The following is a 19,277-nucleotide window of genomic DNA, read 5'->3' as shown; positions in this document are numbered from 1 at the left end:
CTGAAGGGCAAACATATGTATTGCTTTCATTGTGAAGGATTTATGATCAAATACACTACATTTTTACGATTTGATACGTGGCTTATTAAATCATAAAAAAAACTTTCAAAATGCTTCAACTCAACCCTACCCCGCGTGTTGATTTAAAATTGATTTCCATACTAATTTCAAAAATGTTTTAAAAATAGTTCCAGGTCACGAAAAACTGTGAAACTTTGGATACTAGTTCAATTTTTAAATTAAATTCAGAATATGTAAGAAACTGGATACCCCTAAAGAAGCCAATTTTACCTAAATGTGTTCAAATTTCCATGAGAGGCACTCAGATTCTGAACCACTGTACACGACTTCTGAGTCGAAGCGAGCGATATAGGTTAGTGAACATGACCCTCGTCGTCTTGTGCGAGACAAACTGACGGTGATCGTGCGCAAAACTATTTTTAGCAATACGTATGTCCATAATATTTCCTCCCATATTTCCCTTCGAAGGTAGATCGTAGGTGGAAAGATATTGATTGAGGTTGCTATAAAGATCACTTTGAAGGACGAGAGAAAGAAAGAGGAAGTCTGAAAGTCCAATCGAATTTGCGTATTTGATATTACTGACATTGATCATCGTTTTTAATTAGATCCTTTATTTGAATTCTTTTTTCAGGTTGGACGTATCGCAGCTGATCATGCACTGGTCGGAGGACACAAAGGACCTGTATTAGACATTGCCTGGTGTCCACACAACGATAATGTGATCGCCTCCGGATCAGAGGACTGTGTCGTCAAGGTATGTTTCATTGGAAGTTGAAAACAAATAAAGTTTGTATATTTTCATTGTCTTAACAAACTGATATACCGTTAAGTCACCAGTCACCGTGCGGGCTCCATTCACCGTGCACATATACAAATTCCTACAGAATATTCATACAATTTTCACAAATTATTCTTTTGTCAGCAAAATAAGATAAAACTGATAAAATGAAGTAGTTTTTGTCACAAAGCATTTTGAAAAACCTAGTTTATGTAGTCAAAATCATGTGAATTCTGTTTGATAATGAGATTTTTCCACACTCTTAGTAGAAACGCCAAAAATTACTATTTTTCATTTTAACGTTAGAGTATGAAATTTTTCAAAATTTCAACAAGTTTACACTGTGGATACTACTAGTTAGATGTATTTCATCGTATGAGCAATGAAATTTTATGCAATTTAAATTTTTTTATTGTGTTTCAGTCAAAACCCAAATGCACGGTAAATGGACCCTTTTCAATATGTATGGTTCCCATTACCGTGCATTACTGTAAAAAGCTTGAAATTATTCGGTAATATTAGATTTATTTTTATGTCGTGATTAAAAAACTTCATATTGAGTGTTTGTGTGAATATGAAATGGTTTGGACAATACAGTCAAACCTCCTAGAACGATTTTAATAAAAAATTATTTATTTAGTAAATTTTTAAAATTTTTATGGTTTTTATTATAAATAAAGATATTAATACTCTTAAAAATGAGTGCGCACACTACTAGCAACATAGTTGCTCCATTACCAACGTTTATTCAAGATACAAAATTAAATCATGGCGAAAACTATATGCACGGTGAATGGTGCACTAGTGTGCACGGTAAATGGTGACATAGAACGGTACGAGGCGACCTTAACATGACATTTTTAAACATATTTTTAGAGTATTTTTTGTTATCCAACTCTAGTTTTATATTTTTTCCTGAATTATTATATAATTGCACGCTACGTAGTGGTATTCTAGTACGCATCAAATTATTTGGAAAAGTTATATAATTTATTGAAGTGCAAATTTTTATTAAATGCACGGTGAATGGTAGCTTGACGGTACTTACATTAAGGTGATTATAGAACGAAGTCACACCTCAAATTTTCAAGAGCACAAGACTTGAAAACCAAATAGCGCTTCGCGTTGAAAATTTATCCCATTGGCAAAAACTTTGATTAATTTTTAACGCGAACTGTTGTCAGATTCTCCAGTCTTGTGCACTTGAAAATTCAAAGTTTGACTTCGTTTTATAATCATCTTAAGAGCGAAAATTATTGCAGGTCATCTGACAGCAATCATTACTGAAAGTATTTCAAGCTCAGCCATTCCATGAAAAACCGATCTAGTGGGTCACCGAATTTCGTGAAAATTTGCTATTTTGTTCCTTATCCGAAATAGGGATACACGTGTTTTTGGATTTTTTTATTTTTTTATTATTATTTGTATTTAAAAAAAAAAACATAACTTTTGAACCGTTTAAACGATTTACAATTTTCTTGGACGAAATAAAAGCTGAAGATTTTAACTTTTCAAGAAAAATATGGAATTTCACAATTTTTTTTTTATTTTTTACATGATAAAAAATTCGTTTTTTTGTGTTTTGAAGGCCTCGGGAGCTATTGCTGTTCTCATTTTTTTTAAGTTAAATTTTTACGTTTACTGTCAAATTTTAAGCGATGTATGTTTTTTAGTTTTTGAGGTATATTTTTTTGAAAATAAAAAATCAGTCGCTTTTTATAGGCACACACTGTAGGTTTCAGCGCATTAGATTTTTTATTTAAAAAAATCATAACTTTCGAACAGCTCAACCGATTTCCAATATTTTTTATGAAATGAAAGCTTAAGATCTCAAATTTTCAGAAAAAAAATATAAAACGCTTTGGTCCCGAAACCTTCCAAACACGAAAAAACATAAATATTTGATTTTTTTTTTTCATGTAAAAAAAACAATTTTTGTAGAATTTTACATTATTCTTGAAAAGTCAAAATCTTCAGCTTTCATTTCGTCCATGAAAATTGAAAATCGGTCAAGCGTTCCAAAAATCATGATTGAAGGAAAAAATTTTCAGAGTCGCGATTTTTCTGGTCACCCTATTTTGGAAATAACCAAAAAATCAATGTCCTCAGCGTGTGTTCTAACTGCTACACCATTCATAAATTTCTCTTGGCTCGGATTCCTTATTTTACCAAGTCCAATGAAACATTCATTTGTAAGAGGACCTTTTTACATCTGTCTATCTACTGTATAAAAACTAATTGTTTTTCCAGCATGAGTCATGAATTTTTCAGTTAATATGTAGTTCTCAGTCGTACGTTTATATTTCAAGACCAGCCGGATTTCTTTTAGTAGCCTAAAATTGGACATTACAAGACAGAGAGACGGGAATAAGTTCGAGTGGGACAAGATTTTCTTTTCAAGATTTCTAGCTCAATTCAAACCAAAGCCCATAAATGTCACAGTGTTCAAGTAAGAGATATTCACTACAAATATCGTAAGAATCTTTTAAGATTTTGAAAATGATGGCTGTTTGTTGTTTTTTGACGTAAAAACTATGATTTTTGGTCAAACTTCCATTGCATGGGAATAATAAGGATAAAATTTTCTTTGATTTTTTATGTATGGGCGTTTTTAAGCATCATGAGGATGCTTTGAGGTGTATTAGTTACTACGTAATTGCTTGGAATAAATTTTTGGCCCATAGTGTGACAAAAGTTCGAATCAGCGGGGCAAAAGTTCGACCCATAGATGCCCGCAGAGAAAATTACATTTTTTTCCAAATTCATATACATTATCTATTATCTATTATCTTCAAGTTTAGCGAAATTTGTCTGATCGTGCGAAAAAAGTCACCAATATTTTACATTTTCACTTAGTTTTGCAAAAAAATGTTTTTTTTTTGGGTTTTGGGCAGTTTTTTTGATGAAAAGTTAGTGTGTATTTATCTGTAAAATAAGTTTAAGATACCAGCCTTATGCGTGGTATGCACCTGAAACGTAAAGCGCTCAAGTAAAATTTCTCGTTTTTACCAAAGTAATTTTGACAGCTGATTCAGTATAAGCGAAATGTTACTTTTACTTGCGGAATAATTGAGCGTCACATTTTTCCGTACGGAAAAGTGACAGCTCCATTTGATTTGTACAGCAGACGTTACCGACGTTATGAAATCAGCTCTACTTATCAACAGCGTACAGCTCAAGTAATTTCGGTAGCGGAATCATTCCTTCACCGTTTCTTGTACTATCCTTTTGCACAGTACTTATGATCAGCGTACCGGCCATTAGTATGTCTGTCTTGTTGAAAGTGACAAGTCTCGGTTTTCCCAGTTGCCGAGAATGATCTTGAGACAAGGAAAAAATGAGTCGAATTCAACAATTTGTTTTCTAATCTTTTATTTATTTTGTTCTCTAGTTTGAAGAAGTAAGAACTAGGATTCTGATGCATGGACAATATCGGTGTAATTTCTTGGCTTTATCGAGGGATCCGATTTTGCCTGATAAAGGGGCGCGCCTGTGGAGAGTGCATGCACCACACTCTTCGAAGGGTAGGAACCTTTCAGTTAGAATCCTTTCCTGTGATCAAGTTAGGAATTACAACTGTAAGAAAACCGAATGCTTTATCACTTCTCGATAGTGACAAAGTAAAACGACATGCACTACACAAAGGTCACGGGATATACTACAATAGATCAAATATTGGTCGCAGTGGTTTATGTTCCGAACAGAAAAAAAAAAATGTCTGTCGTAAAAGTGTCGGTATTTTATGTTTCGGACAGCCCCACTGGTGGGGCAAAAGTTCCTTTAAGACAATCAGTGAAATTATAGCAAATATGTTGAAAATTCACTGTATAGTATTTATTTCGACGACAGCTTTTTTTGAATACAAAAAAAAGTAAGAGGTTGTTTCCGAGATACGACCGCCAAGTTGACGTTGGATAACGTTAGCTTCTTCTATTCCTGATTTAGGACCGTCACGAACTTATGAAAGATTTCTAGATATTGACAAAATATCTAATCAATTTTCAAACTATTTGTTGCATGTCAATTCTGATCTATTGTGGACATTGAGTTTTATTATTTGGTTGGTTCGGTTAACACTTCAACACCGATAGAACCGGTCGATGGAAGATGAATCATGAGCGGTAACTTTTGCTCTCCAAACAAATATACCGGTTGAACGTTAGGTCTATTCATGATCCACTAAGATTGGTTGCTTTAGTGGATTCCGAAGCCAGTTTTAGGATGAGGTTCTTGTCCATGAAGTCCGCTAACTCTGTGTACTCCTCTTTACACAAATCGATGTTGAAGTTACCTGTCACGTTGATTGGCATGGAACTTCTTCTGCTTCATTGTGGTATCCGGAGAAATGTAGAGGCAAACCAGTAGTGCCCGACAATTCATTATAGTGATCTCGGCAGCTCAAATATCACCATAATCATCTGACAAGCCCAGCTCCACATCATAACAGGTGCAGAGTTTGCGAATCTTGTGCGCCACAGCAATCGTTGTTGCTGGCGGTGAAATCGATCAGGACTTCTTGATTAAGGCCACGGGACGGTGTTTTAATCACCCTCTCCATTTGAAAAGTTAATCTCAAGTACCACTCAATAATCGATGCGAAAAATGTATCACAAACATTATATATATGTAGTGCACAACCCATTAAATTTTCAGTTTAATCGGTTCACTAAAACTAGAGATTTGCTTCTGCAAAGTTTTGATGATAATTGTTAGAGTGAGACAAAAGATAGGGAAAATAACACGGTCTCCCGTGTCACCTTAAGACCTATCTGTGATTCCAGAGCACGACCGTCATGGCCCTGCAGGAAGCGAGCGTGGCCTAACTGGTCGGTTTGTTTGAGGATACCAACCTGTACGCGATCCACGCCAAGCGTGTCACCATCATGCCGAACATCCAGCTGGCTCGTCGTATCCGTGACGAAGGCGCTTAAATTGCATTGAAGCACAATTTCAAACAACAACCCTTTACAGGGCCACAATTGATTAATTAATATTTAGCATGCAAATTACTGACCAAAATCTGAATCAATCACATCCAATCACCAGTAATGCGCTCTTCACGGTGGAAAATTCTCACAACTCTTTCAAAATGAAATGGTCGTCCTGAAAAGGACGGTTGAGGCTAGTCACCGTCGATCGAACTGGGTTGTCAATCCATTGTTAGACAGAAACACACCAAAAGATTACCGAAGACGATTAAATCGAAATGCGGTCGGTAATTTTGTGCTTCCTTGTTTTCGTTGGTTTGCTCACTCCTCCGACAGCAATTTTCAAGGTTTCTAGAGGTTTCTAGAGGAGTAAGAAGAAGACATAAAGGGGCGTTTCCCTTTGCATGACGAAAGTGGCTAAGATATCGAGCAATGATGTCTGTGCTAGGAATACACAAGAAAAATGTGCTTTTCCATGGAAAATAAGACATGCCTTGAAATTTATCAATTTTTCAATAGTTTATTCATGAAAATCAATAGTTTTAATTATTGAAGTCGATTCATAGAAAGATTTCCAATATTCAATGGTTAGCTATTGATAATCAATAGTTTTCTTTTGTATGAAGGAAAATTTCTGATCCATGGGTGCCAAAATTATGAAAATTGTTCAATGAGAATTTCTTTTCAGAAGCATTCGAAATATGTCGCTATTTTGTGACATATGTTCTCATAAAATATGGCAAGTCTAAGAAGCTGTTGGAAATGCCACTCTATTTTACAATCGTTGTGAAATGTTGTGACGGCACTGCAGCAGCGTCCGCGAATACAGTATCAAATTGTCGTGCCCTCAACTATTCATGACAAATTAAATTTTGTATGAATCTGTGAGATTGATACAAAATATAAGATTTAATAAGGTCGGAAATATTATTCTTTTAACTCTTTTCAACACATTTGATGGCCCTAAAAAGCGCCGATTTGCTTATACGACGAACCAGCTAAATGACGTGACGTGGAAGGCGCACAAGAGCAACGGGTTGTGGATTACCGGGCATTAATCGAAATCTGCAAACGATGCTCACTCTTAAAATCTTGAGCGATTTCACAAGTCCGACGCTCGATTAGTCGCAGCTCCTCGGATCAGCAACTCAGAGGGCCTGTGGTATTTCGTTCCTAGCGGGCTTGCTTCTTGACCACCGATGCTGAATTCAAAGTCGAAATCTGCAAGCGCGGATAAATTTACGGCGGCGATGACGACGGCTTGGACGCTTTTCCGAGCGGCAGTAGTTCGCAGTAGTAGCCATCGTCATCGCTGCCGCAAATCAACCTTGCGTCTTCCTCTTCCGACGACACAAATTGAACTGTGACGGCGGAAGCAAACGCAAAGCGAAAATGACTCGCCCGACCGTGTTCACAGTCCGACCGCAAAAAGAAGACTGAGGGAAGAAGCAGGACCGGTGCGATTTTTTAGTGGGAAGCGGAACCCAAAAATGTGCTTGAACGTGATTGGTTAGATAAGAAAGGGGTCAACATTTTACAATTTTTCAATAGTTTGTTGCCAATAATCAATAGTGTCCTCCATTTGAATCGACGCGTAGATAAATTTCCGATCGATTTATGTATAAATATTGAAAATCTATAGACAAATGGCTGAGTTATTAGCGGTCAAAACCTGACCATTTTTCGTTACATACTCAATTTTTCGTTTTTTGAAATTGTACCCCCATATGTTGCCGAAGGACGTTATCCAACGTCAAAAATCTTCAATCCTTTCTATATAATGGTAGCCAGCATTTTCCGAACTACGAAGCCACGAACTACTACAACCATACTCTATCCTCCTAAGATAGAAAAGCAGATGGTTAAGCTTGAGTACTGCACACAAAATCGATCAATTTTGATCCCAGAGAGCCATAATTCAAGTTTCGGTGAAATGAAAAGAGTGAGTGAGTGAGTGCGAATCATTTCACCGAAACTTGAATTGCGGCCCACCGAGATCGAAACTGTCGGATAACATGTGCAACACTCAAGCCCAACCACTTCCCCCTCCATCTCAGGAATACAACGCACAGTTATAACAGTTCATGGCTTCACAATTCGAATTTCGGGGAAATGAGTCTGGTCAACACTGGCCAAGCAGCTTTGAGATTTAAAGTTTTTAACTCTAACAAAAAAGGTATTATTCAATCCTATATTTAAATTTTGGTTTCGAGAGGTTTAGAGAAATGAATCATTCGCTATAGAAATGCTGAGCAACAATAATCCATATTTTCAGCATTTTCTTTACTTGTTCGCTTCAAGAGGTTTGAATTTTACATTGATCTTTAACCTTAATTGAACTGATACATATAAATCTTTATCTTGTTTTACAACTTTGCAAACATTCTTGTTCAAATCGAATTGAAGAGGTAAATCCTGATTATAGTCTACTTTTAAATCCTTGTATTCTATCGAGATCTATGAGATTGGGATGAATACGTCATCTTGGCAATATAAAACGAAAAAATAAATTTTTAAATACGTTTACTATTTTCCATAAAAGTGACATTTGGTATCTAAGAAAGTTGGTCAATCGGTTTTGGACGATTTTTAGGTTCTGATCGTCCTCTGTAGGAAAGTGCGCTACTATAATCGGTTCACAAATATTATCGAAACATGCATTTTAAGTTATCTAAATCCTTTGAGACTTTTAACTCTCATGAGAAGGGGCCGTGGCCCCCCTCAAGTCTGATGGCTATTTCCGCCCATGTTGGGGAGCTCTCCTAAGACTCATTAAGAAGTTTTTCAATCAATTCTTACCTTTATTTAGAGAATCTTTGTATGTATTCTACAGTTGTTTATCAAGATTTCATATAGAAAATAATGAATGAATTTAATCAAAAGTTTGTATTCAATAAATACTCCTAGTATTACATCTCATTTTGCCCGATTTTTTCCTAAGCACGTCAAAGGAATTTCTCAAGAAATTCACTCTGCGATCTTCCTTGATAATCTATTGAGATATTGTCAGCATTTCATCAAGATTTACACAAAAGATACAGAGGTAATTTTCCACAGGTGATTCCTTGAAGTGTTACCGCAAAGAGTTATCGGAGTATAATCCTAAGAATCCCTCCAAATGCTATTCTTTATTACTCTAGAAATTTCTCAACGATTTTTTCCCAAACCCTTTCAAGAAGTTCTCTAGATATACACTGTACTACACATACCTTTAATTATTGGATTTATTTCCAGGCATCTTTTCACGGATTATTTCGAGCATAACTTGAGGCTTTTCTTCAAAGTAAAATGCCACAGCGATTGGGCGGCAATTTATTTGGGGGAATTTTGCACGATACCTTCAGAGTTGTTTTCAAAAAAAATCACCTAAGATATATGTTTTGAGTTCCTCTGAATCCTTAAAAAGTTTTTGGCGAAAGTTTGACAGAAATTTAAGGAATTTATAAGTTTTCCAAGACTCCATCCAAAAAATAATCCAACAATCTGTGCACTCCTTTCATTTATGTTTACATGAAATTTAAAGTATGATTTAACAAACTTATTTGTCATCTAATCCACGAAGTATGCAATATATGACTTTAACTCTCATTTCACATATAATATAAAACTGCTGTAGAAATTCCTGATGAATTCACTTTGAGGATCTCTGAAAAACTCTCTAGATTTCGAGGAAGTCATGGATGTTTTTCTAGATGGATTTGTAAGATAATGGTTGTAGAAAATAATCAACTGTATTCCTGGATAAAATGCTGCTGAATTGTCTATAGAAAATCATTGAAACACAGAATCCTTGAAGAAAATTGTGTAAAAATGGTCGGAATAATTGCTATAGTATTTGCTGGTGTGAACATTCAAATGAAATATTGAAGAATCCATAGATATTTTACTTGGAAAATTACTTGAAATTTTTTAATTCTTGGTTTAAATGTTGTTGAAATTTCTAGATAAATTTGTGGAGGAACTAATTGATGAATCGTTGGTCGGATTCATTGAGTTCCTTAACAAAGAAGAGTTCTCAATAGATTTCCTGGAAGAATTTTGAAGCAATTCTTGAGATAAACCGTATGGATGTATTCACGAAGGAATTCCAGTAAAAATAGCAGGAAAAATGAAATTGTAATGATCCCTGTAATTACTAGCTAAGTATTTCAAATCAGAATTCACTGCATGGATAATGAAAATAGTGACTATAAAGACCATTTTGGTTAAAAAAAGAAACTGAAGACCATCCATTAAAAAAGAGACTTCATTGAAACTATGAAATTCCAATTAAAAATGAAATTCCCGTCTTTTTCTCGTATTTCCCGAATGTTTGGCCACCATGCAGAAAACATACTAGAAAGAAGCTCCAGAATAATTTTAAAAGAAATCTAAAATAGCACCAGGACACTCTTTTAAAAGTTCTTAAAAGATTTTTTTGAGTAGTTCAAAAGAAATTGGTGAAGAAACTGATTGAAGGTTTGTGAAATCTACGGCAGAATTTACAAAGAAATGAGACGACGATAAAGTAAAGAAACAGATGAAGAAATAGATCAATTATGTATAACCTAACCATAACACTGTCGTGTATTCTCTGAAAGTTCCGGTCTAGCTTCACAGTAAAAAATAATTTTTGGTTATCATTTTTTCGTATCGAATAGAAACTTGAAAAGTGTACATATTCCATTAACTTACAGACTAGAATATTTGTTTTTATGACGAGATTATATTATTTTCTCTTTTGCTTTTCAGGTTTGGCAAATACCAGACGGTGGACTGACACGAACCATAACCGAGCCCGTGGTAGACTTGGTATACCATCAGCGACGGGTAGGCCTAGTGTTATGGCATCCGTCAGCCCTAAACGTCCTCCTCACAGCCGGATCAGACAACCTGATCGTGATCTGGAACGTCGGCACAGGTGAAGTGCTGGTGCGGATTGAATGCCATCCGGACACGATCTACAGCGCGTGCTGGAACTGGGACGGGTCACAACTGGTGACCACATGTAAGGATAAGAAAATTCGCATACTCAATCCCCGGTCGGGTGAAATTCTCACCGAGGCTATTGCACACGAAGGATCGAAGGCGACACGTGCAATATTTTTACGACATGGACTCATTTTTACGACTGGCTTCAATCGATCCTCGGAACGACAGTATTCTCTACGAGCGCCGGACGCTTTGGGTGACCCTATTGTGATGGTGGACCTGGACACCTCGAACGGTGTGATGTTCCCACTGTACGACCCGGACACGAATCTGATCTATCTGTGCGGAAAAGGCGATTCGGTTATCCGTTACTTCGAAGTGACACCAGAGCAACCATTTGTGCATTACATTAATCAGTTCCAGACACCAGACTCCCAGCGAGCTATCGGTATGATGCCTAAGCGAGGATGTGACGTCAGCACTTGCGAGCTAGCACGATTCTACCGACTCAACAACAGTGGCCTGTGTCAGGTGATCTCCATGATTGTGCCTCGGAAGAGCGAACTATTTCAGGAAGATCTCTACCCGGATACGCTCGCCGATGAGGCGTCCATATCAGCGGAAGACTGGATCTCCGGGTCGGATGCAGATCCTCAGTTAGTATCTCTAAAAGTAAGTATCTCGGTTCTGCTTTCCAGTTATGTCTACCACAATGCAGACTACGCACGAATAGGACAGGACTCCATCATAGCTGCTCATCAGCGATATCATCCAGCAGATTCATGCGCTTCATTGCCTCATGAAATGCTTGTGATTGCTTAATGGTTCAGGAATCAGATCGATAACCATATCTGATTTCTTTACTTTTTTTCTGTCCGAGTCTTGGTCCTCTTCTGCGGAAAACAGTTTAAACTCACAGAACCTACGGTAAATAACAGCATTTAATAATACTACTGCATTACGTCAATCGCATTCTTCCCATGTGTTTTATATTTAAAACAAAATATGTGTTAAATGGCTTTATTTTTGCTAATTGTTACTATGCATGATGCTCTGCTCACCTTTTCTATATCTTTAACTAACTGTTTGTTTGCTGTACCGCCCATTACTGCCATCTATGAAATGCCTTGAACAAAATTCAATTCCGTTAACCTTCGCGTATTTAAATTTGAGTTTTTTCGGATTCCATTGTGGTCAAATTCTGCCAAAATACGATGTGTCAAATCTTTCAAATTTTAACTAATTCAATTCGATAATCCGTTCATTGTGCCAGACATGCTTCAGGAACCCAAGGGAGGTGGTCATTCCAATAATGCTATAAAAAACATTCGTGCGACATACAGTTAACTCTCCCTTACTCGATATTCCGTATCTCGATGTCGAGTTAGAGAACCATAGTAAAAGCTGATCGCAGTTGCATTGGTTTTGTGTTCTGTAACTCGATACCTCCCTAACTCGATGGTCCCTTCAATATCGAGTAAGGGAGAGATGACTGTACTTCGTGATTCGTCAAATAATGAGTGGAAACAGTGATTACAAGATCCAACTACCATTCACGATTGACTTGGTTACATGCTCCGAATATCCAAGTGAAACTGGCGAATACTACATTCTTGTAAAAATTATCCATGCGACATTTAAAACTTGTCCTGGAGTTCAATGATCATTCAGGACCAACCTGGGCTTACTGAACAGATTTCGGGTGACTCCATGGAAATGTTCATTATCATATTTCTCCAAAACCATTCGTGCGAATCTGCAATCTTCATGATTCGTCAAGTAATGAGTGGAAATGATATTTTGAAAATCCAACAACTATTTGGATTGAACTTATAGCACATGATTAGGGCTGGCAGAGAATAAATGTCTTAAAAATAAGAACTTTAGAAACCTAAAAAAAAAGAAACTAAAAAGAAACCAACAAGAGACTTCTGAGAATATTTTTTGAAAATTCCTCATTGCAATACAAGTGTTACTGCTCGTATTACTGTATGTCTTTTTTATTGTTTTCTTCAGAAATTAATTCAGATATTTGCCTAAAGTCTATTTATATCATTTATTTTGGTAACATCTTAACAGATAACACTGCATCAACAATTTCGCCCCCCAATACTCAGTTCGCAGCCAATTTTCTCCATCCTCGGTTCTGCTCCACGCTCGCCAAATCGATACGCTTTTGATCCACCCACCTAGCTCGCTGCGCTCCACGCCTTCTCGTACCAAGATTCGAAGCGAACACCATCTTTGCAGGGTTGCTGTCCAGCATTCTTGCAACATGTCCTGCCCATCGTACCCGCCAGCTATGGCCACCTTCTGGATAACGTTTCAGGCGGGTATACAGGTCTACCACCTTTTCAAATGTTCGGCCGACAATGTTCATATCATCTGCAAAGCAAGCAAATGGACTAGATCTCGAAAAAATCGTACCCCGGCTGTTGAGCCCGGCTCTCCGCATAACACCTTCAAGGGCAAAATTCACAATAGGCACGAAAGTCCATCACCTTGTCGTAGTCCCCGGCGGGACTCAAACACACTGGAATGTTCGCCTGAAACCTTCACACAATTTTGCATACCTTCCATCGTTGCTCTTATCTGTCTCGTGAGCTTCCCGAGAAAGATGTTCTCGACCATGATTTTCCATAGCTCTACGCGGTCGACACTATCGTATGCTGCCTTGAAATCGATGAAAAGGTGATGCGTTGGGACCTAGTATTCACGACATTTTTGGAGGATTTGCCGTACAGTAAAGATCTGCACCATTGTCGATCGGCTGTCAACGAGGCCGGCTTGATAACTTCCCAAGAACTCGTTTACTACAAGTGTCAGATGACGGAAGACCGCTCGAAAGTTCTCATAATCAAACTTCGATGGGGCATATTACCCCTTCCTTCCACTCCTCCGGTAGCTGTTCTGTTTCCCAGATTGTGTCTATCAGCCAGTGCAGACAAATGGCCAGCCTCTCCGGGCCCATCATTATGAGTTCAGCTCCGATTAGCGTTGGGCAAATTTGACCAGAACATCGATGTTACTGAATCGATTCAAATTCCATACATCGAATCGATTCATCGATAAAATCGAATCATTTGAATCGATGTTTTTGAATCGATTCGAATGTCAAGCTCATGCGAAAATTTAGAAAAAAACAAGCTTTCAAAATAAGACCAAATGAAATTGCATATAATTGTTAAATTCCTCCGATTGAATGACGAGTGAAATTAAAAATTATATATTAAACACTTCAAGACTGATTCAAAACGATGTCAACTCCTTGAAAAATTCTAAGCAATTACATCATTTTGAATCGAAACAAATAATCGAATAAAGAAAATCGATTCACTCGATTTTGAATGCTCCAAACATCGATTCAAAAACTCGATTAATCGGAACAAAAAAAATCGATTTTCGGAACATCGATTCAAAATCGCCCATCGCTGGCTCCGATACCATCCTTACCAGCACCTTTATTAGTCTTGTGCTGGTGAATGGCATCCTTGACCTCCGTCAAAGTGGGGACTGGTTGGTTTCCATCGTCCGCAGTAATGGCGAAGGCATTTCTTCCGTAGTCTCGACCTTCATTGCCTGTGCTCTAAGCGCCATTCAGGTGTTCGTCGAAGTGCTGCTTCCACCTTTCGATCACCTCACGCTCGTTCGTCGAGATGCTCCAATCCTTATCCCTGCACATCTCGGCTTGTGGCATGAAGCCGTTGCGGGATGCGTTGTGTTTCTGATAGAATTTACGTTTTTCTTGAGACCGGCACAGCTGTTCCATCTACTCAAACTCTGTCTCCTCCAGGCGATGTTTTTTTTTCTCCCGAAAGAGGTGGGTCTGCTATTGCCTAAAATCTGCTTCAGATAATACTCCAAAGTTTTTTTTTTCTCGGAGTTCATTTAGTGATTTTAACGAACTACCCAAGAAATCTCTAACAGTTTCGTTTTAGAATTATATTATTCAACTTGTAATTTTCTATAGATACACAGGAAAATAACCTCAGAGATTCCATCATTAATTCCTGCGAAAAATCTTTCAGAAATTTTTCAAACAATTTGGGAACATCCAGAAAATTATCCAATCGTTCTACCATCATTTTCAGACGACTTCCACCAATTCCCGGTGCTCTCCTTCAAGAATTCAACCAGTATTTTTTTCTTATTCCGGACACACTACTTTACATGGAAAACATTTTACATGAAAGCTTTCAAAATTTGTTACTTTGGAGACATCCATGAAAATTTAGAATTCTCAACTATCTGAGACGTCTTTCTAATGGATGGGGAAGTAGCCTGGGACACGATTAAATGAAAAATTTAGATTCTCGCTCCAGTCCACTTTTTGGATTGCATTTAGGTCCCATAAAAACTGTGCAAAATTTCAGCTCGGTCGGTGAATATTTAAAGTTTGTATATGATTTACTATGAGAAAACATACTTTTGCCAAGAAAAATCGCCAGAGGTCGCCCATTGACCTTTATAAAAATATACATAAACCTATCGAGGTCTGTGTTCAGAATTTGTATATAGGTCAATGCGCGATCTCTAGTGATTTTTTTTATGCAAAAGTAAGTTTCCCATAGTAAATCCCATATAAACTTTAAACGGCTGGCGCGTAAATATAGTTTCACCGATCGAGCTGAAATTTTGCACAGTTGTTATAGGACCTAAATGCAATCCAAAAAGTGAGCTGGAGCGAGAATCTGAATTTTGTCCCACACTAATGAGTAATGACTTATCGTCCGAAATAAGAAAAATTGAAAGGCGACACATTTCTATTTACCTATTCAATGTTTTTGAAGTTGTGGAATCAAAAACTTTGCCTCCGATTCAAAGGTTGAGTTTAAACTTGATGAGGCTTAGGTATCATGATTTATATGCTTTTGGATGATTTACACTTCTTTGGAGTCTTTAATGTTCGTAATATAAATAATAATAAATAATAATAATTCGTAATAAACGGTACTTCAGAGATTTCTCCAAGAATTATTCCAGAAAACCCCAAAAAAAGTCTTCAAACAATTTTTTCAGGAATCTTTTTAGGAAAATGTCAATGATTTTTTTTTCAACAGCGAGATTTTTTTTTCAAAAAATCCGGGGGTATGACAGGTTTGTTAAATTCTAAAGCAACCTTCGATGAACTAATAGAAGGAAGCTTTGAAGCATTTCGAAAAAAATAGCTGATAAAATTAAAGAAAAATCAATCGAATCTGTGGAAAATTACCTGCATAAATTCCATGAAAATTGTTGGACAAAATCCTTGAAAAACTTTGCCTGGTAATGGTAGGCGGGGTCACTGGAATAATTACCGTGGCACTAGCTGGTGTAAAAGCATTAATGAGCTTATAAAAAATCCACCAAAATTTTACTTGGAAAATTATTTTAAAAAAAATGTTTAGAAGAACTGCAGGAGTATGATAAAATGTTAGAGAAATGCGTGGAGGAACTTCATGAGGAATTTCCAGGAAGAGTACTTAACATATCCTGGAGATTTTTTTGGATTAATTTATGGAAGTAAATTTGGATGAATTCCTTAAGGAATCTATATGCAAATGTCTGAAAGGATCACTTAAGAAATTTACGTAATTCTTGTAGATCTTCCTGGAAAAATACATAAACAAATTATTGAGAAGATTTCCTATAGTAACAAAAGTCTGGAGAAACCCCTGAGAAAGCCTCTTGAAAACTTTTCCTTGTGGAAATTACAGGAGAAAGAAGCATTGGAGTGCTGAAGGGTTGCCTGGAACAAATTCTAAAAAAAATCTTCTTTTCCTCTAGGAACCCGATAAGAAATTCCTGAAGAGCTTAATATTCTCTGAGTTTTTCTGAAACAAATACGAATTGCAACAGGATTTACTTCAAGCAGAAAAAAACTTTAGAGACCATTTTGGTTAAAACAGAGTTTAAAGTCTCTCCGTCAAAAACAGAGACTTTTAAGAGACTTTAATTGAAATAGAGACTAAGTTTCTAAAATAAGTCCTGCTACCAGCCCTGCCGACATGTTCAGAATTTCTGGGAAAAGTGGTAATTTTCACAATACTGTAGAAACAAGAATGGGAATAGATATCCTAGAGTTCAACGACGTTACAGTCTAAGCTCTACGGATCAATGTTCTATTTCTCAAAATTGACTCATGAAACTACAATAAAAATAATGAAAAAAAAACATGATTACCGTAATCCGGGGGCAAGTTGATCACTGTTTTACAACTTTTTGTTGTGTGGTCCTTCGGAATTCAAATATTGTCAAATAAATTTCGGCAAAACCAGTACTCCATTGATCTTTATCAGTTTATGTAATCGATTTTTCATGAAATATTATTTAACATATTTTAAAAATAGTTTCAATATCAAAAAACTAAAATGATGCACTGGGGCGAAATTAATCACCATATAACAACACAGGTTTGAGAGTAAAAAATTTTCCTATCTACTATATTTGGGTTTCCTGAATCTGAATATGATGTCAAAAATCTTGAACATTTGATCATTTTATTGCAAAATCAAGCTTCGAAAATCTGCCTAATACGCCTAAATGTTGTCAATTTCCCTTGAAATAAGCACATTATTTGGTAAAATAATAAATAAGCACATTAAACGGTTTTCTGAGCGAAACACTATACTTGCTATGCTGTATGATATCAAAAATGAGTTCAGTAGTTCATCTAAAGTTTACATAACATTTTAAACTCTCATAGTTGACATGTAGGTATAGCACCAGTGCATTGTTTAGCATCAACTTTTCCTACTGTATTGTTTACACCTTCAAAAAGTGTGAATATTTCTATGCAAAACTGACTCTAATAAAAATGAAATAAATCCAAATCATCATTAGGCATCTATAAACTTGAAAACATGGAATGTATGTGGCGCAAACGTATCGACCTGATCAAATTCGCCCCAGTGATCAATTTGCCCCCGGATTACGGTACTACGGTTGTCATCTCAAACAGCTCACAAAAAAAATATCTGTCCGATGACTCGACATTTCCATGAGTCGATGATCTCTACAACATTGACTCATGGCATATCTAGGATCATTTGTTTCAATGTTGATCTACAGGTAATACATACAAATCATATCTAGGATCATTGTTTTCAATGTTGAAGTCAAATAATATAAACCTAAAAGGTAAATAAATGTATATTTCTTCAGAAATCTATTCAAACTTCATGAAATAAGGACAGAAAACTGAGTCGTTCGTTCACTTTACTCCTATTATTCACCATTTGATAAGGATATCGCAGTGGCAAACGAACAGGAGGTAAAGCAAAACCATACAATTTGCCTGAGTCTCATAGACCGTTGTCAAATCATGGTTCGTTCGAGATGCATCGGATCATAGTGCTGAATGGTCATTGAACTCCAGGATATTCCATTCTGATTTCAACGAATTAAGAACTTTGATATGCTGCAAGAATTGTTTCAACAGCATTACCATAATGACCACTTTCCCGGGACATTCTGAACATGTCCGGTGGGACCAGGTTAATCCTTAATGGTGATTGCACATTAAATACCATTGCCACTTATTATTTGACGAAACGCGAAGTTTGAGGTGTTACCATCTCCCTCGGGGCTCCCTGCACTTGTCTGGTGCAAATGAACGGATTGTCGAGTCCACAGTGACCTATGTGTGACCACAGATACTTGAATCTATATGTTTGATTGCGTTTGATTACTAACTATTTGTCACTGACTGTATTTTGATTTTACAACGATTCTATAAACTATTTTTTAGTTCATGTCAAAGCCTGAAAACCCATACTAGGGCTGTACTGTCCATAATCGCGTAACTATCACATCTTCTTCTTCTTCTTCTTGGCATTAATGTCCTCACTGGACAGAGCCTGCTTCTCAGCTTAGTGTTCTTACTTCCACAGTTATTAGCTGGGAGCTTTCTTTGCCAAAGTAGCCATTTGCATTCGTATATCGTGTGGCAGGTACGATGATACTCTTTGCCCAGGGAAGTCAAGGAAATTTCCATTACGAAATGATCCTGGACCGACCGGGAATTGAACCCAGACACCATCAGCATGGCTTTGCTTTGTAGCCACGGACTCTAACCACTCGGCTAACGAAGGCCCCAAGCTACTATCTATCACATATTATTAGAAAATCCAGCAAATATAGAACTGAGCCTTAGTTGCATCTGCCGTTTGGACTACGTTTTTTTACTAATGAAAGCTTCTCCGCATACACCATGCATGCCATTTTTGTGCAGTAACTTTCTGAACACGAGCATCACTCAACAGCCAAAAACCTACATTCATTTCTATACCAATCCAAATAACACATATTTAGTTTGTAAGGCACCTTGTAGTATTATTAGTGCAAGAACATGGTATGTAAACCGCTCAATAGGATCGTGTTTTCGTTGAAAAGGGTGGATACGTTTCGCAATCCCAGAGCACCACGCTGACGGTAACCAAGAAGTCCAACGTGCTCGACAAAATGCCACCTCGTGGACCAAAGAGCTCTCCGGTAGCGGGAGCAGCAGCCACCACGACATCCACGGCCACTTCCAACGGATCCTCCGGCGCTTCTAACGGAACAACGCAATCGAGTGCGCCTGCCACCACTGCATCCAGCGCTGCCAGTCAACCGGAGCCAGTAGTCATCAGTGGAGTTTCGGTAAGTACTTCCTG

At 37.1% G+C, this 19,277-nt stretch overlaps 1 protein-coding gene across 9 annotated transcripts in view; it reads left to right on the top strand.

Moving 5' to 3' along the window:
- The window catches only part of LOC5570333 (coronin-6), a 69,853-nt gene that overhangs the window by 49,696 nt on the left and 880 nt on the right, over positions 1–19,277 (top strand). For 7 of the 9 annotated variants that reach the window (XM_021843793.1, XM_021843792.1, XM_021843795.1 and 4 more), the window contains exons 3-5: positions 656–778; positions 10,462–11,313; positions 18,994–19,263. In XM_021843793.1, coding sequence (XP_021699485.1) covers positions 656–778; positions 10,462–11,313; positions 18,994–19,263 — 1,245 coding nt within the window. The remainder of the gene's footprint in view (positions 1–655; positions 779–10,461; positions 11,314–18,993; positions 19,264–19,277) is intronic. The other 2 variants (XM_021843797.1, XM_001653111.2) reach the window with 1 other exon arrangement.

This window comes from Aedes aegypti, chromosome 2, assembly GCF_002204515.2.
Source record: "Aedes aegypti strain LVP_AGWG chromosome 2, AaegL5.0 Primary Assembly, whole genome shotgun sequence".
In the NCBI taxonomy this organism is placed as follows: Eukaryota; Metazoa; Arthropoda; class Insecta; order Diptera; family Culicidae; genus Aedes; species Aedes aegypti.
The sequence above is the reverse complement of the archived record's forward strand: the minus strand, read 5'-3'. Positions and strand labels throughout refer to the sequence as shown.